Source organism: Hippoglossus stenolepis, chromosome 10 (genome assembly GCF_022539355.2).
Source record: "Hippoglossus stenolepis isolate QCI-W04-F060 chromosome 10, HSTE1.2, whole genome shotgun sequence".
NCBI lineage: Eukaryota > Metazoa > Chordata > Actinopteri > Pleuronectiformes > Pleuronectidae > Hippoglossus > Hippoglossus stenolepis.
Genome location: NC_061492.1, coordinates 7424232 through 7448111, shown reverse-complemented (window position 1 = coordinate 7448111; position 23880 = coordinate 7424232). Strand labels below are relative to the sequence as shown.

The window sequence follows — 23880 nt, the reverse complement described above, 5'->3', positions numbered from 1 at the left end:
TCAACTGATAATTTTTTCTCCAATAGAACTCTGCATATGTAACTATAAATAAGTTATTTCTATTCAAATGCAAGCATATTGCGTGTTGCAGCCAGAGCAAACATTTATCCTTTAAATACTAAATTATATTTGTGCAGAGTCTTTTTTAACACACTTCTCTACAGTTAATCATCTTCCTTGGACTCATTTGGTTATTTCTGCCCAGGGCTCATATGACACCATACCTTCGCTGCTGAGGTGAAAGGTGTTGATCATTCAGGGGCCCACGGCTGAGGATGGCTCACAAAAATTCCTGCAGGATGTGGGGAAATCATTTAGGGGAAGCCCCAGACTAATATTCTCTCAGGCAGGGGTAGAACTTCTATCCACGCATATAATTCAGCCACTGCAAAGGTGAAAGAATACACTTCATTTCAAATCAGTGATGCTTACTGCAGGCGATCTTGTCAAACTTCAACATTAACAATCACTGCAGTTAATACAGTAAGTTTAGGATGTTGTATTTTGGAGGGGGGAGTGAAAAGAGCTCCATGTTAAAATTGTTCAAGGATTGTAATTTCGTGGAGCCAACATCTAAAATCAAAAAGGCAGCAGTATAGGCAGTAAAGCAGGGCGATAACTGATGCTATGTCACGACCTCCAGCACTGCCAGGGGACCATGTATCATCTTTTTGTGAATTAAATATTTAGTTTGTTTTCAACTGCTGTCTGAATCCTACGACTTTTACTACATCACACTGTAGGATACTCACATCTAGATATATACACCTCATTTTTTTCCAAGTATCTTCAGAGGTACTAGTACAGCTTTAGTGCTGCTGGGCTATATGACGTCTCTGCTGTCATTATAAATCAATGTTATAAATGAAGAACCACACTTATTATTGAAAATTGTTAAAACAGTAACACTAGTACCTGTGAAGTGGTTGTACTTAATTACACTGGACCACATACACACCCTCTCTCTCTCTCTCTCTCTCTCTCTCTCTCTCTCTCTCTCTGCCTCTTTTTTCTCCGTCTCTTCTCCATCAATTCCTTCCCTCCATCGCACAGTTTACACGTTTAAGAGCATGTTCCCGAACCGGAGCATCTTTTTTCCATCTCTACTTCCTGCGTGTGTCGCTTGTTTACCTGCTCGCAGCTGCAGAGAACACAGAGATGTGATGGAGAGGTAGTGAGCAGCTGGGTACCGCCCCCCCCTGGACGCAGAGTAACCAATCACAAGCCGGCATACTCAGCCTCGTGGACTAACGCACCAATCAGCGCGCCGCTCACACGAACGTCTCCTCTTCAACTTCCTAGCGGGAAGCAGCTAACCGGGAAGTACCCACAGGCGGCTGCAAACACCGGTAAACAACTATTTTAACGCGTTATGCATCGCCCAGCTTGTCATATACGGTAACGTGTCGCGTTAAATAGTCAAGCAGCGAGATGAGACGATACGTTTCATGTATTCTTATGCTGTTATTTGCCCGCGTTAGCCGCAACACAAAGCTAAGTTTGGTTAGCAAGGCAGCTGGTTTTGACAGCTGTCATGTTGTTTACATCTCTGACCAACCCCGCTTCCTGTTCGTGCAGGTAAACACAGCAGCTACACACAGGGAAGAAGATGAGGCTGTCCAGAGCTGGATACAAGGAGATCGTGAGGTGCGCGGAACAGCTGAGACCCACCCGACAGTGCATGAAGATGCTCAAGGAAAGATTCCCAAAGTAAGTGGTCCCACGTTGAACTCTTAACTGTCACAGCTGTGTGTGAACATGAGACATCTGACGTGCCTGACAATCTTTTATCATGACTTTTTCATTCAGTGAGTCCACAAATACACAACATGACATTCATACACATACGAGTAACTTGAAGGGATAGTTCACCCCCCAAAAATTACAATTCACTCATTTTCTACTCACCACTATGCCGCTTATAGGGGGCGTGGGTGAAGTGTTTGAGTCCACAAAACAAATTCAATTTAAGTAAAAGGCGACAGATTCTTCAGATGTAAATAAACTACAGGAAAAGAAACGCCTCCACACTGCTCCTGTGGTGTCATCGAAGTGTCCGGAAGCCCTGAAATTCAAATTCAACTCGAAACCGAGTCATTAGCATCATGTTTTTAGCCTAAATGTCGGCGGTGATCATTACGCGAAGACGTTTAGGCTAAAAACAGTGTGTCGAGTGAAATTTGAATTGGACTTAAATACACAAATACAGGGCTGCATTTATCAACTGTCTGTCCATCAACACTCCTGAGGAACATTATTTACTCCTGCTTTTCTTTTTTCATATTCTATAATTAAATATTTATAATCCCATTTAATTCTCTTGTTATGGTCACTAATTAATTCCATACAGGTCTCATCAGAGGCTTTCACCGCAGCATTAGCCAATGCTATGCCATGCAGCGCCTGCACATCGGGAAATCGAAGCGAGAGGTTAATGGTTGTGTTTGCCTTTCTCCTTGACACTGAGGGCCCTCACTTTATTGAACGTAACACGTGTAATCCCCCAAGGCCAACCCGGACACCAGGACACCGCGGCTGATCCCGTGGAGGTCACTTACAAAGTCATATGTATTTGGAGCTTCCTACTTCCATCGGGCCCTAATCACCAATCTAGAGGAAGGTATCGGTTCCCCAAAGGGGACTCAGTGGGTCTTGAGCCAACCTTTGTTCTCACTGTCAGCATTTTACAGAATATATCATGCATGTAAAGTGCATCCAATATCCTGTATGTTCAGGCAGCAGCACTAGGAGGCCATTTTCATGTTTATTTTGAGTCTACCTTTCTCCTTTTGGTTTCCTAATCCAAACTGTCTTTCACAAACAGTCTAAATGCCAATTCTTCAAAAAGTGGTACTGGTGTGTGTAATAATTAAAGAAAAACATTGGAGTGTTTCCATTCCAATAATTCTGCATGATTCTTCTCTCCCGGAGGTGCTGGCTCTTTTGTTTAGTCTTGCTGGTTATTGTTATTATTTCGTTCACCATAACCAATCTTGGGGAGGCCCTTGCACTTTAAAATCCCTGAGTCTCGTCACTGGGCCTGACAGACAGGCATGGCAGCAGTGTTTTCACAGCCTGCGAAATTATTCTGGTTGTCCAATCAGCTGAGCTGGGCTCTGGAGGGTTAGTGATTGGACTGGCAGGAAATCAGGCTCTTAAGACATAACATATCGACTAGGCCATCCATCATCTCTTAGCATGCGCTCAGGCACGGCAGTCAGCCACCCCCTCCCCACACCCCTCCTGTCCCCTCGGACTGTGTGGGAGTCTTGCCACTGCGTAAATATTGGCCAGGCTGGGCCTGGCAGGGGGAGCTGGAGGAGGGGGTGAAGGGTTTGTTGTGGACAGCCCTGTACTGAAGGGGTGGGCAAAAGATTGGCTGGGTTATAATAGCCAGAGATATAGAAAAGATGGGGATGGGATATCACATAATGCTGCACTGCATTAGCTCATTTCTAAATGATTCCAGCAATGTTGAGTGAACTGTAGATTACAATTTTTTCTACCAGGGCTCGAGTGGAGAGTGTGACTATTTTTTCGGGGGCATATACCACATTTTTTACAATTATTCTAAATATACAGTTTTCTAACTTTTTTTAATACTAACATCTGTCCAGTCAATATATCGAAATTTTTCCCAGGTAATGTATTCAAATGCACGTTACCTGCAATTACAGCTGGACTATAATTCAATGTATCTATTATTGACTTTAGGAAATGTTATCTAAATGATACGACAGTACCATGTGATCATTTTAAGTAATAAGTAAGTGAAGATTTTTGAGCAAATTGTAATTAAATAGCAATAATAATTAGAATATTATTTTTTTATTATGATTTGAAGTATTTATACATATTATTATTATTATTATTATTATCTTGAACATCTATTTAATAATTTCACGGGAGTTTTGCTATTTATTGGTGTCAGGAAAAAAATATTTTAATTCAGATGCTGATATATATTTAAACTATATTGCCTAAACTTTACATTTGTATTTATTTATTATTACTATTATAGGAATTTTCAACAAATTCAATTCTAATGATACTGATCAATGGGGAAAAACCATTATCCTCAACTCTTTCAATTCTGTATTGAGAACCAAACCATTTAATAATCATTGCTTTTGATTGAAGACTCAAAGGGAGGAACATTTAAACTTTGGACAAAATTATTGTTATAGGCCATTTCAGGGTAATTTCCACGGAGCGTCTGTCAGCCTTTTTGTTGTGCTATCATTATGGTTGGTGGGAGGAGAGAAGGAGGGTCCAATAGACAGACAGAAAGAGAGAGATTGTGATGTGGAGTCCCTCATCTGTAACGGCTGCATAACACAGATGTTGGGAGTCATCTGTCAGCCTGGCCTCTCTTGCCGGGCCCGAGCTGCTCTGGGGGGAAAAGAATTGGACACGGTGCTGTCACTTTTTACCCCCACTCACAATGGAGGGACATGCAAATATCAACCCCCATTCGTGCCCTTTCTTCCTGGCCTTCCTCTTAGCCAGCCACGGTGTCCTGTCTAGTATCTGGACCGTGGCTAGCATGGACGGGCTGTGGGAGGGCTCATCGCAGGCCGGTGTGAGGAAAAATGTGACATCAGTCCCATCAAGTCCTTCTCTTGCCACATATTAGAATTGGAAATGATGGGATGCTCTCTGAGGCCTTGCCTGGCTTCCCCCGGGTCTAGAGGGGACCCCAGTCCTTCCACCCTTTGTCCCCAGAGAGAGTGTGTGTAAGGAGGGCGAGAGAAAGAGGGAGGGTCTGTGCGACTCCTCTGTGTCCTTCTGTGCTATATTATGAATGAATTTGGATGTAATGATTACCCCCCCTGCTTTAAAACGCCATTCAGCTCACACCTCATATGGCTTTCACAGTCATGAAAGTTAGAGGGTTTGCAGAAAGGGGGCAGATGCCTCTGTTCTGGAAAATGCTTAAAAAAAAACAACAAAGTCTGAAGCATCCCTCCCCTCTAAACACAACCAATGCTTCTCTCTCTCTCTCTCTCTCCTACACACACACACACACACGCACTCAGAGCTCCCCGGTGAGGAGTCCCTGAACGTTTTTCGAATCGGGCCCTAATGTGCCGTTTTCATCAGCACTGAGGCGGGCTGCAATATGGTGCTGGGGCTCGCTCTGGGAATATGAATGTTGATTAAGCATGCGTTCAGCCTTTTGAAATTCTGAAGAAGTGTCAGAATAATGGATGTTGAGCAAATGTCAAGCATTTGTTAATTTCTCTGTTATTTGGGGTTTATCTACCATGATCTTTGGAAGGAAAGCGCAGGGCAGGGTTGTTGTGGCATGTGCCATTGATATGGTGATTTCTTGGCTGCAGACACTTTGTTTTTGATGGTAATATCTCGGCTCAGGATGAAGCTTAGGGAGTTGCTCATTGATTATTTATTGTGGCTGTAGTGTTTATCTCTCCTTTTTTTAAACACGTTAGTTAAACCTAGGGATTTGGTAACAGGCACGGCGCATTAAACTAGCAGGCTCTTTATACATTGTGTTTAACTTATATCCCAGGAACTGAAGAAAAGATGTTAGAGATTATAACAGCTTTTTTCTATTGTATTATTTCTTAGGTATGCCTATCATTTACAGTGTAGAACACAGTGTAAAAATGGAGATCCATTGGTAATAATTTACACCCAAACAATTTAACCGATTACGGACTTGGTCTATTACAAAAGTGTATGAATATTTCTAATGAGAAGATTTGAAATATTTGTGTAGTTTAAATAACACCAAAAATCATATTGAGTTTTTGCAAATGAGAAATGTTTTGGCCTTTATCAAGTTATGTAGCCATTGTTTACAGATATATTTGTCCACCGTCTCGCCTGAAAATTCACACTTTTATTTTGAGTTCAAAAGCCTTTATTAAAGCTCACCTGAATCAAGGTTTTAAAAATGTGAACGTGGATTTCTGAAATCTCTGAGAATCCCAGTTAAATGTATCATGGCTGGATTTATCTGTTGATTTCCACTGTTATCTCCGTTGAATCAACTGAGTTGCTCTGCTGCTGCTCTTGTGAAGGTAGAATTCCACAGTGATTTTACAGCCTCGAAGTGGCAATGACATTACCCAGAGACTGATCTAGTGCAGAGCCTGTGGGGGCATCCCTGACGGCCTCCAGTGCACGGCCTCACACTTCTGACTGCCCATATTGAACAAAACACAAACTGGCAGTTGGGGCTTAGGGGCACAACCCTTGAAGGCTGAGAGGCTGGCAAACTAATTCCCCAGCTTTATGTGGTTAGATGAGCATTGGAAGGGTGAAGGGATGAATGAAGTGTGTAAGCAGAGAGGAGAAAGAGGAGAAGCTGTGCTGAGTTTACAACTTCATGTCAGGCTAAGGACTTCATGAATAATAGATGCAATTGTGGTATGCCCCAAAATATTTGATTTAATTACATGAACAGTAATTTCTGTGAGTTTTCAGGGTCTAATATTATTCCTAATAATATACATGATAGTTATTTTACATTTCATATGCATTACGGAGAAATCAGTAAATGACAGCAGCACTCAGGTGGAATTGGCACCGAAGCAGTTGCACCCCGGACTGTCTCTTTGGCTGTCTCTGTCTCAAAGCTAGGTGGTACTCTGCACTATGTGTATAGTGCAGAGTACCACCTAGCTTTGACCCCTCTAACCCTGTTGTTCTATATGAAGAGAGTACAAGCCTAGAACAGCTGAGCGTTGGGGAAGGCCTCTTAGAGATCAGTAAGAGAAGGTGGCCTCTTGTTCACGTGCCCATCTCCAATCACACTAACCATGAAATCACCCTCCCAAAGAGAACTCTGTTGGGCTCCATCCAACATGTGACCAAAGTCATAGAAATGGGAGAGGCAATGACACAACAAGTAGAGACACCACAGGCTACAACAGTGAGGGCTGATGTCCATAAAGTGCTTTATGAGGAGGCGGCAGCATTTTCCCAAGACAGCAGTGATATTGGATGCATCCCCTCTCTTCAAATGTCGGTCAGGCTCAGCGACGACATCCCTGTTCAGAAAGCTTATGCTTCCATTCCCAAGCCACTGTACAAGGAAGTAAACGAGTACATTCAGGAGTTGTTAGTCTCAGTCGCCATATGCCGCACCTATTGTTTGTGTCAGGAAAAAAAGATGGATCATTGCGCTTTTGTATTGACTACCGACTGCTTAACAAAAAGACTGTGCCAGAAAGACATCCCGTTCCCCGTATTCAGGACTTGATTGACTTGCTTGGAGGCTACAGCTGGTTTTCCATCTTAGACCAGGGGAAAGCCTACCACCAAGGCTTTATTGCTGAAGGTTCGAGACACCTGACTGCCTTCACGACCCCTTGGGGTTTATACGAGTGGGTCAGAATACCCTTCGGGTTGTCAAACGCACCAGCAGCCTTCCAAAGAAGCATGGAGGAAATGCTTGACATGCTGAGGGATGAGTGTTGCATTCCTTATCTGGATGATGTCCTCTGATTCTCGAGGTCCTTCAAAGAGCACATTGAGGTGCTGCGCCGTGTACTCCAAGCCCTACAGCGCCACAGGGTTAAGTTGAGGCCAGAAAAGTGTGAGTTATTTCGCAACAAGATCAGGTACGTTGGTCGGCTGGTGTCTGCAGATGGGGTGAGAGTGGACCCAGTTGAGGCAGTTCAAGCATTGAAGGAGAAAACTCCACAGACAGTAGGAGATGTTTCAGAGACTGCTAGGATTCCTTCGCTATTACCGGGCATATGTTCAAGACTCACGCATAGCAAGACCACTATATGAGCTGCTCCAAGTAAAGCACAATTCACCTCAACCAAAGCCTGTGAGGGGGAAAACAAAGGGCCCTCAACTGCCTTCAGGCACCCCCAGTGGAATGGAATAATCAACACCAGCAGAGCAGAGTTACCATCTCCAAAGTGGTAAGCTTGAGTTCTTAGCCTTAAAATGGGCCGTATGTGATACATTTAGGGACTACCTGTTTTATGCTCCCCACTTCACGATCTTTACCGGTAACATCCCCTGACTTACGTAATGACCACTGCCAAGCTTAATGCAGTAGGCCATCGCTGGGTTGGTCAGCTTTCAGACTTTCATTTTGAAATAAGATACAAGCCAGGTAGAATATACCCTGCAGAGAGGTTCAATCAAACTCTGTTGCAAATGCTTAGAACCTTAGGCGAGAAAGAGAGAGAGAACTGGAAAGATCACCTGCCCCACGTCATTAATGCGTGCAATTGTACCAAGCACGAGTCGACAGGCTACTCTCCGTATTTTTCTGTTATATGGTCACCATCCACCTCTTCCTGTTGACCTTCTCTTTGGGTTGGTGGCAGAGGAAGAAACAAAAACGCCAACAGGGTACGCAGAAAAATGGTCAGAGAAAATGATCGATGCATACAGGATAGCGAGCACGAACAGCCAGCAGAGAAGTGCTAAAGGGAAACATTATTATGACAGAAGGAACAGAGGTGTGACTCTTCAGCCAGGTGACCGGGTCCTTGTTCGCAATGTTGCTGAAGGAGGAGGTTCATGCAAACTAAAGCCCTACTGGGAAAAGACAATCTACATTGTCAGAGAACAGCTTGGTGATAACCCAGTCTATAAGGTCTATAACTTACCATCCACGTGTCACTGTGAGTGCAATAGGGACTTACACTCACCAATATCCACAGTCTTACTTACATCCATTTCATTCCACACCTATCATTCATCCTACACATTTACCAATCACCTATCCTATCCACTGTTATTGAATAATTGATATACACTGTACACTTACATGCGTTTGTTATTAGCACAATGTCTTGAGTAATGTAAATATATTGTATTTGTATTAATTGATAAGTTTCATGTATCATCGGGTTCCCAAAACACCGACCCCTCAATAGCCAAATGTTTGGATGTCGTTTGGACCCACTGGCTCCCATTCTCCAGCTAAAAGGGTGGGCTATGCCCCGAAGAGTCGCGCCATGCAACACTCTCTGCATGCAGATCCACCAAATGCTAAGCACTCTCGCAGCACATGATACCAATGCCATTAGCCAGGTGGCTTTCATTACCTAAATTACAGCTATTGTTTATAATTAATTATTTGTAAATAGGAAGATTCCAAATATAATTGATAGCTAGAATTTCAACCATATCCTATTAATTAGGTCGATGGGAATTTCCAGGCTTTTCCCTGTGAGTGTGTGTGTGTGTGGCTTTATGTATGCCCAAGACACTGACACAGTCTGAATGCACACAGAGATCAGGCAATTCCACACTCAAGCTTGAATTTGTCAGATTCACAACCAGTGGATAGCCTAGCTTAATAGAGCCTGAAGCACTGACCAGACAGGCATACCAGCTCAGTGACAAAGTGAAAGTCCCTAATTGTTTTTAATTTAATCTGCTGCTTTACTATTTTGGGTGCCAGTGCATATTAATGCTCTGTCTTATGTTGTAAGGAAGGGTAATTAGGTTGAGAGTGAATGATTCCCAAACCACTCTTCTGTCTCCCAGCCTTCTGTTTCCCCATGTTCTAAATTATTTCCTAGAGGGAGGGATTTTTATTATTCTTTTTTTTCTTCCCACATAAAGGTCAATGTAGGAATGTGCTGCAGTGTCACAGACTCTTTTTGAACTGGATTTTCAAAGGTTTTATTTATTTGCTGGAATACTTTTCAATAACTGAACACAGGGCTGAAACCAAATTATTAAACCAAGGAGTACGACAGGGGTTGATGAATCATTTTTTTTACATTGAATTTAAATAAACAAGCTTTATTTATTTGCAGATATAATAAAGCTCATTTCTTCCCATCCTCAGTCGTAGCTGTGGAACAGTTTTAGGATTAACTCCAAGAGCAAAGTTTAAACTAATTTCAAACAAATAAAATAAATTTGATTTGATTTGTAGTTTTCTGCTCATTTTTCCAGTTTTTACATCATCGACAACTCTAATAAAAAGTAAAAAAAATGAACACTTTTTGTCAGAACATTATTAAAAAAATTAAACAGAAACTAATCATTCTGCTGTCATGTGCATACATCTGCTACCAGTACTAATCATTAGTTTTTTAATAGTTTAAACAATTTGAATTAATATAACACTCTTTTTAGGTCTTTTGGGTAATTTTTTATTTGTAACCTCATCACCAACAGAAAGTTGTAGTTTAATGGGAAAATGTTTAAAATCTTATCAAACACTTTTTGTCAGAGCATTATTTATAAAATTACACAGTCTCTAATCCTGTTGCTCTCATGTGTATAAATCTGATACCTTGGCTTTTGGTAAATGCGAAAGAGACAAAAGACAAATGCATTAATCTGGTTTTGTAATATATATTTTTTTCCTTTTGGTTTGTTTTTATAACCACTGAGCCCGGCTTGAATTTCTTTAAATGCTGATATCATGAGTTAAGGAGGTGGATATATTACAGAGAAAATGTAATGCTACTGTTCAGCAGGCAGATCAGATCCCCATTGTAACACTGCACTTGGCTCCATATTTTAGAATGGAGTGAGCATACTGTGCCCAGGAGAGCACAGGTTGGATATACATTAATGTAAAGCCTGCGATAACTTACTATTAATGTCTGTCAAACGGAAAAAGGGGCATTATACAATATGAGCTCAGTGTAAAACTTGACAGACCCAATAAAACGCAGACAACTCTTGGTTTGGATCCAGATATCTGTGCCCATCTCCTTGCATTGCCCTCATTTCTTTATTATTCTTAAAATCTCACAATATTTTGCTTGTTTCATATGTGACTTATTTTCAGCAGTTGTGGTGCAGTTTTTTTTTTTTGTCTGCACAAACTGATTAAGGTGAGAAAGAGAAACAAAAGGCTCCAAAGTTTTTAGTGTTTTTGAAACAGATATGTTTTCCCAGATATTAAGAGCAGTTTATGTCCCTTTTAAAGTTAACAGGGTATAGATTAAGCAATTAGGCAGTAATCATGCTCATTATAGAGAGTAATCCATTTAAAGCCTAACAGATGTCTGTTCCGACGGGGGGATCGCGATGGTCCCATGCCAACAATAAGGCTGTAATGTTGCTGAAATGCTCAGGTGCAAGGTTGAAGTGTGGAAGAATTTTCTTTTTCTCCCCTTAAGTGTCTACATGTTGACAGTTGATCATTTAATGGCCCACTTAATTGCAGTGGCCCCTTCATCCCCAAGCATCATTGTAAGTTAATGCTGAGGTGGCAATGTTTTTTTGACTGTTTCCCCCCCTTTGCTCCTCTACTTCAAACGTTTTTGTCCTCCTCTTGTGTGACTGTAACTTTGTAGTCGACTCATCTGTGTGATGGGTTGAGATTCACAGAGTTGTTCTCCAGCCAGAGCATTAAAACGGTTTTAAATCTGCCATCTGGAGAACCCAAGATGACGTCTTTGGTGGGTTCAGTGATTATAAAGTGCTAAACTATTCCAGCGGTTTGAAATGCTTTTATTAAGATATGGTCACAAGGCTGGGACTTCAGACAGAAATCACTGTTTGAGATTCCTTTGGCTTTGTTTACATGCCACATGGTTATTTCATGGTTTATAGTGATTGATGTTGAAGGCCTATGCGGGCTCAATATTTCAATGCAGATTGGAAGCATCGACTCCACATCAGTATTTACATACCGTTCTCAGGTGACTTGTAACGAAAAGTCCATTAAATTTAACAATCAAATGTACTGAGCGCAGTACATGGAGACACGGACCCACTGGAGACCACCGCAGAGCAGGTTGTATGTGTGTGCTCATGCCTCTGCTGAATCTTTATGTTTGTTTTATATGCAGGGCGGAGGTGTGTACCATCCAATTAGAATAATATCTGTCACCACTTTAAATATCTTCAACCCAAAGGATGCTGTGGGGGCTGGGTGGGGATATCGAGGGGGCTGCGAGTCCCTGTAGGAGCTGCCTGTTTTCCAGGTTTGCCTCGCTGCCAGGTGTTTGACATTGACTGGAGCTGGAGATGAATGTAGCTTATGGCAACCCATGGAATTGACCGACTCCTGGGAGTCCGAGCTTCCTGCAGTGAAAGTTTCCATTTTCAAAGCCCATCAGTTGCAGTGGGAGGGCTCCCGAACGGCCCATATGCCAGCACCGACGGTGAGGCAGGGAAACTTTCTCATATCTGGGCATTGCTTCAGTAGTCGCACAAACAAATGCAGACGCTCACAGCGGTCATCTCTGCAAGGAAATATCTACTGACCCAGGGAGTGTAATTGCTGATGAATGCAGTGTTTTCCCCCAGCGAATGGACTTGAACCCTATTAATTATTTCCAAGAATGTCATTGATTTCTCTCTAATTTTTCCATGTTTATTATGCAGTCTTGCATTTGTATGGTTTTGCTGCACTTCTAATTATGAACACTATAGCTTTCGGTGCAGGAGAGAAATAGGAGGATGTTGTGAGTGAAAGGAGAAAAAAAACCGGGCTATATTTTTCTCGTCTCTCATACCACACACAACCTCCCCCTTTCTCGAAACCCCCACGCCATCGTGGCTGGAATCCTTTGTCAGAGGTGTTCATCTGGAACAACTTTGCCACACTTGTTTTCATGTTCTTTTAGATTACAGGGCAGCTGGCCCCGGCTTTGAAGCTCCCCCTCTCCCTTTGTCTCTGTGCAATGCACTCTGGTAATTAACTTTGTCCTTCTTTTATTTGTTCCAGTCACTCGCAGTCCACTCTTCTGAGCATCTTCTCCCTGGAGTACCAGGTTAGAAGTTTTCTTCCTTTGTGAGCCCTGACAGGTGCCTAATTGAATGATGAATGTCCCTTTATTTCTTTGTAATTGAACTGCCAGCTCTCTGATTGGTTTGGAGGATGCCCCCCCCCACCATACCCACGTCTATTTCCCCCCGCCTCCCCCCACACCACCACCCCCTCCTCCTCCTCCTCACGTTCACGTTGAGGGCCCTTGCTTGCCTGAGCCTCGGTGGATGTCTGCCAAGCCTTCCCATCCATCTGTCTAATAACATCTAGCCCCTGCTTATTTGGTGGACCTGTAATAAATTATGCTAAACCATTATTATTCTGACAATAATAATTTCCCCGTGTAGTGTGGCTGCGTGTGCTAAATGTTTGCTGACTCGCACTGTCACTGCTGCTTTCCACGGCTGACAGCGGATGATGATAAATGGCCGCTGCCGCCAGTGGCAGAAGGCAGCACAGGCAGAAAATGGAGTCATTTATCATCCGCCTGACAGGTGTCAGTCACACTGCCCGTCTCTGTGGAATTACATTTTTTGTGTGTAGTAGTTTTTAAATAAGTTGTTTTTTAACCAATGCTCTTCCTCCTTTATCCCGTCCTCCACCCTCTCAGCGAAAAATGGCAATTGAATTGCATGGAAATGTCAGAGTGTGGGATGTGGAATAGGGTCATTGTTTGATCGAAAAAGGGGAAATGAATACAAGGTTTCGAGTGAGGGGGGTAGAGGGGTAATGGGGGTCTGAACAAGGTTGCCTTGGCACACTGTGACCCCTACAAACTTATTGAAATTAAATGACTCTGACCCCTAGATCCTACACTCTCCTGCACTTGTTCATGTACAATAGAGCATGTAAGAGGAGCCAGGGCTGAACTGGTCTGCTTTAAGAATGGATGTAAAATTGTAAAGCTTTAATTTCCTCATAAATAATATTGTATTGTTGTTGTTGTTGTTTTTATTTACATTTGTGATCTCTGTGACAGAAACGAACCAAAAGAACATTCTCAAGACATCACGCCCCAGACGTCATTGAAAACCACTACCAAAGGTGCTGTATTCATATTGTATTCATACTTTACTGCGATTCTCTCTTCTGCCTTGCTCTGTGTTTATCTTCCCCTCATCTCTATCACTGTTTTTTTTTTTATCTGTCTCCCACTTGTGTGTGTGTGTGTGTTCTCTTTGTCTTCCCTGTTGTCTGACGGTGGAGGGGACTTGCCAAAGTCACATGAGAGTAGGTGGGCCACCATGACAGATATAATCTCCTTTAAACAAATCACCACCCTCAGGATTCATTCCAGACCTCCACTTGCACCTGCTAAGCTAAAGCTCTGTTCTCCATGTCAAACTGAAAGCAAAAGAAAATAAGTAAATAACCAGCCTTTGGACATTTTCCTTACACAGGCTTATGATGGGATGATTATCTTTTAATTCCATGAATACAGATAAATTAGAAAAAGGAAAAACAGACTGTAGAGGGACTGCCTCTTTGCATATTACAATTAGCCTTTATCTAGCTTATTAGGCCATTGTTCTGGGGAAAACAAGGCTGGATAATGCACTTCTAATCCACTTACAACAACAAACCTCAGAGAGGATCTGGGTAAGATCTGAGGGGGAGCTGCTGTTTTCTTGCTGGCGAGGGAAAAAAGGCTTTTTGGGCGGCAGGGGTTAACTAACTATCATATGCTTGTCTGGCGTCAAGGAAATTTGAAGCCCTTCAAGCGCTGCTGTTTAAACCGCACCAAGCCTGCCATATGCCACCTAGGGCAAAGTCATCAGGGACATTAGCATGTCTTGGCTAGCCTGGTCTAGTCCCCTCTACCCTTCTGTCTGCCTTTTGTGGGCCACGTCTTTTTTTTTTCTCACTGCTGTTGTTCTTTGTCATAATGAAGGTATCTAAGTGAAAGCAAGGCACATCCCACTGCTCCTGTCCTGCTGGAGTTGGCCAATGAGGTAATGACATAACCTTTAGTTTTTTCTCTGTCTTCTTTTCTGCCTTTGATTCTTCCTTTTTTCTCTAAATAGACAGATAGAAGTAGGCTGCAGTTTTGATAATAATCCCCCCCCCCACTCGTCTGTTAGTCATTATCAAAATTGGTAAAATAGTCTCCTTCATTATCAATTATTTGATGTAATTAAGTCGCTGTCATTAGGCAGATGTGAAAATACTTTCTGTGTTTTATCATGTAATTTAGTAAATTGCAGTTCAGGCAGAGTTGCCGCAAACTGCGGACAGGTGAGGACGGGGTCAGTGGTCAATTCCTCTCTTCATCACTTCATCAGTTGTTGACTTTACTCTGGTTGTAGAATTTACTCGGGTTGATGTAGTGGCGATTGTAAACTTACATTTGACAATATGTGAACTTGAATCCAAGTATTAAGATTAATAGTAAGCAGAGGGTGTTTGTGGCTGTTATAAAATAGCCACTTGTGTTTCTTACATCTTTTACTAGTATGTCAGTAAATTATTTATAATAATTATTATTTCCATTAAGTTAGAGTCAAAGAATCAATCAGTGAAGCTAAATTATCTGAATTATTACTATACATTATTTATAATATAATACAATGTATTTTAGATTATCACATGGTTTTAAATCAAATTGAAAGTCTTGCATTTTAAAATTTATTTTCCATTTGCATACATGTTAGTCGTGGCCGTTTTCTCCTATTTTGATTGTGCGAATGAGCTGTGTGACCTTTTTAACATATTTAAATGCACATTTAAATTTTTATCGGTGCTTACACCAGGCAATGAGATTTGAGGGTTTCTTCTAAAATAAGAGTAGTTCATATGCATCAGTGGCACCTCAAAGCTAACTGCCATTATTCATTCTCCATTTAATTGACACATGTTTTTTTTTTTTCTCCAAAGGATTAAATCCAGCTCAGAGATAACTGTCTATGAACCATTTAACTGTCATTTTAATATGCTACTTAACATTTAAACCAAGCACTCATGGTCTCCCAGATCGCTAATTGATGTAGTTTCATCCCTTTTATGAGACAATATATCTCCAACAGAGGGAAATTATTAACAATGATGAAAACTATTCATGGATTTCTTTTTTTGCCTGCAGAAGAAGTACATGAACAAGGTTTCTAAATTCAACGTTTTTTGCATGCTTTATAAGAATCTTTATGTAAAGGTCGCTTCAACATACAGGGTTTAGAGCAGGAACAGTTGTGCTGGATTGTATGTGACACCCATTGGCTTCGTGGGCTAATAAAACCCGAATTTTACTGAACAATAATTATTTTCAGCAGGAATCTCACACTCTGTGAATTTTAGTCACATGTGAAACACATGAATTGCTGTGGTCTGACTTGAGAGAGGAGATGGACTCATGATTAATATGAAAATTAGGAAGACGCAAGTACCTGAACTAATCAGGTGGTCCTTATTCAGCCTGGGCCAGCGTCGGTAATGTTGCCATTTTTCATGTGTCAGCCCTGATGCAGGTTACCAGGAATGTGACGCTCTCTTGTTATCCAACGGTGTGAACGGAGAGCAAGGCAATGAGCACAAAGAGAAAAGAGAGGAGAAGATGGGGAGAGCAAATGAGGAGTGTTGGGGAGAGGAGAGACGACTAGCTGCAGGCTACAGATGCAAAGTCTGAAATGCTATCAGAGGTCTTAATGAAGATATAAACTCGACGCTCACCCCTTAATTATTATAGACATGTTTAGCCTTTTTACAAGCTGCCTTCTTAGTGCAATATTATGGAGATGTTAACAAATACTACTCCGGGTAAAAAGACAATGTTTAGACAGAAGCCTCGCTGCTCCCAGCGTTACCAGGAAGCATCAGAGAGAAGATGAAACGCGCCATTCTCACTACAGGCTGAGGGCAAATTCACTTTTAGTCCCCAATTATGCTAACAAGAGAAAAAATGATCTTTGGCTGCAAGTGCGTTGTGTCTCATAACAAACTGAGTTAGAAATGGCAAACTCTTCAAGCAATGTTTTAATTCCCTACACACTGACGAGGCTGTGAAATTTAGTCGTGAATAACTCAATGTGTCTGCTTATTTGCAGCATATTGTTTAAATAGATCAAAAGCAATGCTTAAAATATAGTTTTATATACATATATATATATGTTCCTTATAGTGTATTTTTTTATTAGAGCCTGACGGATATGGATTTTTGGGGGCCAATACTGATATGTCAGCTGATATGTATTGTCATAAGATGTCGTTATCAAACCCTTATGACAAAGAAATTTAATTAAAGCTTTATGTTTTAGAGTTTAACCAGAAAATGTGTTATTAATGACGATAAATAAAAAGGAAACACAAAAATATATTACTTGAATAAAGAAAATAAAAGTAATTTTTCTACATAATCTGTAAACATAAATTCACATCTTCTCTGCATAGTTTATTCTATGAAATAAAAGTTTTCATGTCAGCAAACTACTACCAATTCCTCTGAGAGGCTCAGTCAGTCATACTTTCAAAGCTTGTACATTTATGATTCCTCTTCATTTAACTAAATAATCGTCTCATTGTGTAAGTCATCAGAATTGCTGTTGGTTTTTCAGTGCAACTCATTACGATATTACCATGTAAATGATACTAGAGGCAGAACGACTAATTGGTTGACCATAAATTCAGAAACAATGTGTATTTATACGAGCATTTTACCTTAAAAAAATCTGTTTATTGTCTCTTTTAAAGTTCTAAATATTTAGTTGCATTTGTGTTTTCTTTTTATTAATAGTTACTTAGAATAAATTTTATAGTTAAACTATAAAATATTAAGCCTCAATTACATTTTCTTAGTCATAAGGGTTTGATAATTACATCTTATCGATCATTACCAGTACATCTATTATTCCCTAATATCAGTATCAACATTGGCCCCCAAAAATCCAACTTGGTCGTGCTCTAATTAAAAATCATATTTTTATCGGCCGCCTAATCTGTAAAATCGATATCAGCATCACACCCCAAAATTCCATTGTTTCCATTGTGAAAGGAAAGCAGTCAGGTAGTCTTCTATTGTATCATTCATTCGTGCTCTTTTACCTGTCCGAGCTTCTCCCTGCGCACAGACCAAGACCCTGCACACCTCTCAAGGTTTCTTTGACTTCAAAGAGTGCTGCAGCCATAGGTTCCCTCCTTCCTATTGAGGAGTACATTCCCACAGTCCCACTGGTGCGTCCTGTTGGTTCCTACAGTTTTGCCTTGGTGATCATTCGATGATTAAAGCTCTACATTGTCTCCAGCCTGGGCAGAGCGTGCACTGCTTTTTCATACAAGATGAGAGACTACAGTTGTCCGTTTGACAGAGGCAAAGGCAATTCAGCTGGGTAGCTTGGCTGCGTAATAGGCAATCTCTTGTTCCTGTGGGAAAGGTTATTGCAAAGCAAGGCTTTCAAAGACCAATTTGCACAGGGATTGTCGAAAGTTGGGTCAAGGTTTGAAAACGTAATAATATAATTTAGAGACATTACAATCATTATTATCCATGTGACATCAGCCCAAGTTAGACTGGCTGTGTAATTTCACGGCCATATTCTTGGGCTCTTTGAAATATGCCTGTACTTCCTGCTTGAGATATTTGAGATTTAGTCTAAAGGTTTGTAAATGGAGCAGTTCTCTAGAGAGGAATAACAATTCCACTATCCCTATGTTTTGAAGCTGCATTAAGTCCCTATTGACGCCATAGCCTGTTTTTTATTAAGGTTAATTCTCCTTTTTTGCCTTTCAATCTATGAAAAGGTGGATCTGTCTCCTGCACTGATGGCTCGCATCATCCTGGACAGATTCCTTCAGGACCTGGAGGGTGGACTGCGTGAGTAACACTCTTCCATTTCCCATTTTGTCCTTTCTATCATTCCCCCCCCATCATTCTTAATTGTAGCACTTTGTCTTTTGAATCTCTTTCTGTTTAAGTCCCAATTTCTGCCCTAGCTGCTGTATTTTCAGCCTGTCCGAGCCTAATGAGACACAGACCACATTTAGTGGTAGCTGCATCCCAGGGCACATGACTGGCAATTAAGCACTGTGTGGACCACCCACCTCTCAACTGCGGTGTGGATCAATGCTAGCTCACCTCATCAGTGTTATTTATAACAGCCCTGATTTCTCCCCTTGCCCTCCTCCATCCCCCAATGCATCCATCTGCCTCTGCCTTCTCTCCCCTCATCCCCTTCTCTTACTCTGTCCATACTGGTGATTGCTGCGGAAAGTGAGTTGAGGAAAAGCAAACCTTTCCTCGGTATCGCTGATGAACATGGACACGATTTCTAAACGTGTCAAAGACGTTGCCCCGAATTTGTGTACATTCTAGTTATATTCATTTCACGACCAGACATTTCTTGTATCTCCTGGAAAATGATTCAGGAGAGATACTGGCAGTTTAACTTGCGTTTGATATTATTTAATTCCCTTTCTCTTTTCTTTTTCTTCTCTTATCCTGGGATTACCAAAAAATAGGCATATCCTGAGGCCTGGGTGTGTGTATCCGTGGAGTAGTCAGTGCTTTGAGAGTGAATCGCATGATGTCAAAAAGACGTGCTTCCAATTTAATCAAGAAAGAGATTAAAGTGGATGTGTGTTATTTTCAACTTCGCCACAGCACAGCCATTTGTCAAAGTCAAAGATGTGATTGCTTTGGACCCACCGTTATCCACTGCCTGTCAAAATACTAGTCTGAGCAGCTTGTAGAACAGGGCATTCATCCAGGAGGAGCACTCCGTCTCAGATAATAGCACATCGCATCCCTCCATCTCCATACAGTGAAAACACGCTTTATTATTGCTCAGAATGGATTTGTAGCCGATGAAACTTCCCCGGATGATCGTTGTTTAATTTTAAAACAGTGTTGTAACCATCTTGTTGTAACCGTCTCAGCGTTTGCAGGCTAGTGAGCAATGTCATGGTCGTGGTTCTTGTACAAAGCGATTGTACAGAGTCGAGATGGCTTTTACAGGATAGTCACAGATTCATATTTGGCCGAAACTGAGGACACACACTGTGAGAAAATCTGATACGATTTAGATCAGATTAAAATTCACTTAAAATTTCATCTGGTAAAATAGTTTGACCATTATCTGCTGGAACACTTTTTAAATGAAGATTTCATTCGACATTGCTGTTCCACTGTCGCCTGTTGTAAAGTCAGCGGCCGTGAGGGTGACTTTTGTTTTTAAAGAGCTTCTCTGCAATCTCCTCGTGACCTGCCTGGCCGCTGCAAATGAATCGCTGCCCACATGGGCTGCCCGGTCAAAGCGTCCAATCTCCCCGTGTGTATATTAGACTCCATTAATGTGTTTCCATTATGAAACAATGCAAGGATAATTGTCTTTGTTGGCAATTAGCTAACAGGTTGGTTCAGTGCTATTGGCAGGCATATCTGTCATGCCCCCCTACAAGCCCCAGAGTGTGTGTGTGTGTGTGTGTGTGTGTGTGTGTGTGTGTGTGTGTGTGTGTGTGTGTGTGTGTGTGTGTGTGTGTGTGTGTGTGTGTGTGTGTGTGTGTGTGTGTGTGTGTGTGTGTGTGTGTGTGTGTGTGTGTGTGTGTTCGTTGTGTTTTCGTGTGTGTGTTCGTGTGCTTTTGTCGGACTCCAGAGGGAGGGCAGGCAGGCGCACTGCAAAGATCAATAGACTTCTATATAAGGGACATTACCCCCAACTGGGTGAGTGGCTTGCCTTTTGCCTTACACCATCGTTTTTTTCCCACTTTTTTTTTTTTTATTTCCCTTCTTTCTCTCTTTGCATTTAAGAGACACAGGAATGGGGCCTATGGGACTGTGGAATATATGTACAATCACTACTGCTGGATCAATACAGAGTTTTAAATTGTTTTCTGTCCCTTCCTTGTTTTGTTTTGCTCTCTTGTTGTAGCGCCCCCTCCTCCTCCTCCACTCCATCCCTCCCTCCTTCCCAATAGCTACACACACCCACACACACCGCCACCTCCACCACCACTATACACCTCTACATGACGGCACCACCGATGAGTCTCAGCTCGCAGCAAAAGTATTGGAGGGAGCATCAGTCACGCTGAATGAAATCTATCTGGCTTTGGTAAATAAATCGATACATTCAAAGCAGTTTTATCGCATATTGAATATAATATCAACATCCATAATGCTCCTTGTCTTATGAAAACAGACGGGGTGCCGGGTGAGGAAAGGTCACATGGGAATATTTGGCTCTTTATATCCACTTTTTGCATGTCACCAGCAAGCCGCACCATTTATGATGTTAAGGTAATTTACTACAACCTGCACTAGTAAGGACAATCTATGAAAATACAGAAAAATACAAAAGCATTTATTTGCATGAATTTGGTATTTTATTGCTTTTTTATTTCCAGTATCTATCTACACGAGTCTCCCATTAAAGATAATAAGGTATAAAATTATGTCATTAAACCTCCTATATCTATGTTTACAAATTGCTTTGCCTTGTGAAAAACACATTATACCTTACAAATTATAAGTATATATGATTTAGACCACTGATGATAATACAATTGAATAGAAATGAATTGGAGAAAATATAATGATTTAAATTTTTTCCTCCTGTCAAAAAACTTTATTTAATTTGGTATAAAAATCATAATAATGAATGCATCAAAAAATAATTGAATGTCAAAATGAATCCAAATGTTCACGTTGACACAAATGATGTGGACAGAAACTGGATTAAACCTGCATCGTGTGTTCACTACATGTCTCAGCCTACTGATGGGTTTTGTAAATAATACAAAAAAAACACATATTGTCATTTCAACACCACTAACTTTCAAAGTCACCAACAGGCACATTGGGGGAGCTGCTGCTCTTTCTCTTCCCCTCCCTGCTATCTCTTCATCTTTCTCTCTATTCCTCCTTTGACAGGAGTTGATGTGCCTCTAGATTTAGACATACTTTTTTGAGGAGGCAATTTTGCCAGCTATTTGACCTTTTCCATTTTCCCAAGGCCCAGCTCCAGATTAGATTGCTGCTCCATGTTTTGTAACTATGTGATTCGACCGCCTTTAAGATTTATTGTCACATTCCTTTACAGAAGCCTTGTACGCGAGGTTATAAATGTCCTGTGTTTGATGTTAACACTGTGAGAATGTTAGCGTCGACTGTGATCCTTTGGTTCCTTGACAGAATTCATAATAGCTTCAGTGTTTTGCAGATCAGACGTGTTGATAACTGATATTTTATTACGTTCTATCCAGTAAAATCTCAACTCGGTGTCCGCGATGATTGTTCGGGTTCCTCCTCTGTTGTCTTCAAGTGCCCCTCTCCTCTCTCCCTCACCTCTCTGCTATGGTGGAGCCGATGTGTATATGTAGCCTTTCTTTCAAATAATGAGAGCAAGGGCACTTCATTAGCCAGAAGGGAGGGAGTAAGGAGGCGAAGGCAACATGAGTGTTTCTGTGCTTTTGTGTATGCATACGAGGGGTGGGTGCAAGGGAGGTAAGCATCAGCGTGGCACTTCACTTGACAAGTATACTAATTACTCCCTTTTCAGCAGAGAAGCTCCAGTCAGCCTCTGCCACAGTCTAATGGCCTGACCTAGGAAGCCTCTCTTCATAGCAGCACCTTCCCAGATCTGCTATTACTACTGCCACACACACACACACACACACAGACACAGACACACACACACACAAGCGTGGAGTTCTATCTCACCGCTATCAGGGAGAATCAGGTGGAAGCAGATCAGTTCTGCCCCAGTAACCTCTTCAGGGACTGGGCTCCTCCTGCACACAAGATACCACCTCATATCATCAACTAGCACATACACACCACCACAGATATCTTTTAAAAAAAACACACACACACATTTTATTTTCTTCCTTTCGTCTCGTCTCCCACTCTCTCTCTCGTTCCCATCCTCTGTTTTTTTTTTTCAATACGGGAGGATAAATTTAAAAGGAGTAAATTGGAAAATCAAATGAGGGCTTTAGGCAGCCGCAGAGATTTGCAGAGCTGTCGGCCAGCGTCGGAGAGCCTCATCCATCATGTCCCACAAGTAGTCAATTCCTCTAGTATCTGTAAATGTTTTCAGATATTAGCCAATTTATATGCTCCGAGATTCATCATGGAAAATCAGCTTTAGCGGCGCACATTATCAGGACCTGTCTCTCCCTTGCTCCATGAAGTTTGATGAACGAGTGCCCCTCCACAGCTCAATGGCTTGTGTGCATGGGGAGTGTGGGTGGAAGGGGGGCATGGAGAGGAAATGGGTAAGCGCCCCCACCCCCACCCCTCCCCACCCGTGGAAAAAAAAAGTGGGTTTTTTAATTAATAAACAAACTTGCAGAGGAGCTCATCAGTGTCAGGGGCAATAACTATCGTCATCCGTTACTGTTTATTACGGCCCTCCCTCAACAAATGTTGCGATCTAATGAGGTTTCTCGACATTTTTTTGTGTTTGAGATAATGACTTTTTCACCCTAGTGGAGAGAGGAAGAGTAGTTTCAAATGATGAAGTATGAGCACTGAGAAATCAAGCCAAGGTTATGTTGCTGTTACCTTGCTTTATATAGTTTATCTTGTTTTGGAGTTGCATATGAAAACAAGCCCGTGATTTGTTTACACTGGTTGTTTTCTTTAGCGAATCCCGATGGAGGCTGTAGCGTTTCACATCTATTATTCTCCTCTTCTCCGTCTGTGTGTTTTTGTTTCTTCTTTTCAGATGTTGACGATCTGATACGGTACCTTAGTCGGAATTTATACCAACATGGGACAATTACAGTAAATTTTGCGAATGTTTACAAGGTGCAAAGTCGTGCTGCAGGGCTTTGTTCTCCGTGTCTGGTGCTCTTCAGATTATGCTTTTTATTTTTCTGCACGTGTTTTATGTGCGCGTGTGTCTGTGTGTGTGCCTTTTGAGTGTGTATTTAAAGAGCCTGCTGTATGTGTGCGTGGCAGAGAGGAGCTCAGGGTGTCATAGAGGAGTCTTGCCGTGCAAGGCGGGGATGTCTTTAATAAATGTATGCTGATGTTGGAGGCTGCAACGATGCGAGGGATACTAGGACCCTGTTGTTATTTACTGCTGTGTTTGTGCACAGCAGCGAATCCTGGGCCTGCAAATGGCATTACAGCCCGTGATGAATGAGCATTAGGGTAAACTCATTTTAAAAGCATCCTGATTTATTAGCGGCCTGGCCTTCCATTTTCATCAGGTCAATGCTTGGCTGAAATTCTACAATGTCAGCGCCAAGGTCACCTTTTTATG

At 41.7% G+C, this 23880-nt stretch overlaps 1 protein-coding gene across 1 annotated transcript in view; it reads left to right on the top strand.

Annotated features, from left to right (window-relative positions):
- The first annotated feature begins 1262 nt into the window (after positions 1-1262).
- The window catches only part of cdin1 (CDAN1 interacting nuclease 1), a 56650-nt gene continuing 34032 nt past the window's right edge, over positions 1263-23880 (top strand). Inside the window, exons 1-6 of the mRNA XM_035168842.2 lie at positions 1263-1349; positions 1579-1710; positions 12644-12689; positions 13665-13729; positions 14577-14637; positions 18413-18485. Coding sequence (XP_035024733.1) covers positions 1610-1710; positions 12644-12689; positions 13665-13729; positions 14577-14637; positions 18413-18485 — 346 coding nt within the window. The 5' untranslated portion in view covers positions 1263-1349; positions 1579-1609. The remainder of the gene's footprint in view (positions 1350-1578; positions 1711-12643; positions 12690-13664; positions 13730-14576; positions 14638-18412; positions 18486-23880) is intronic.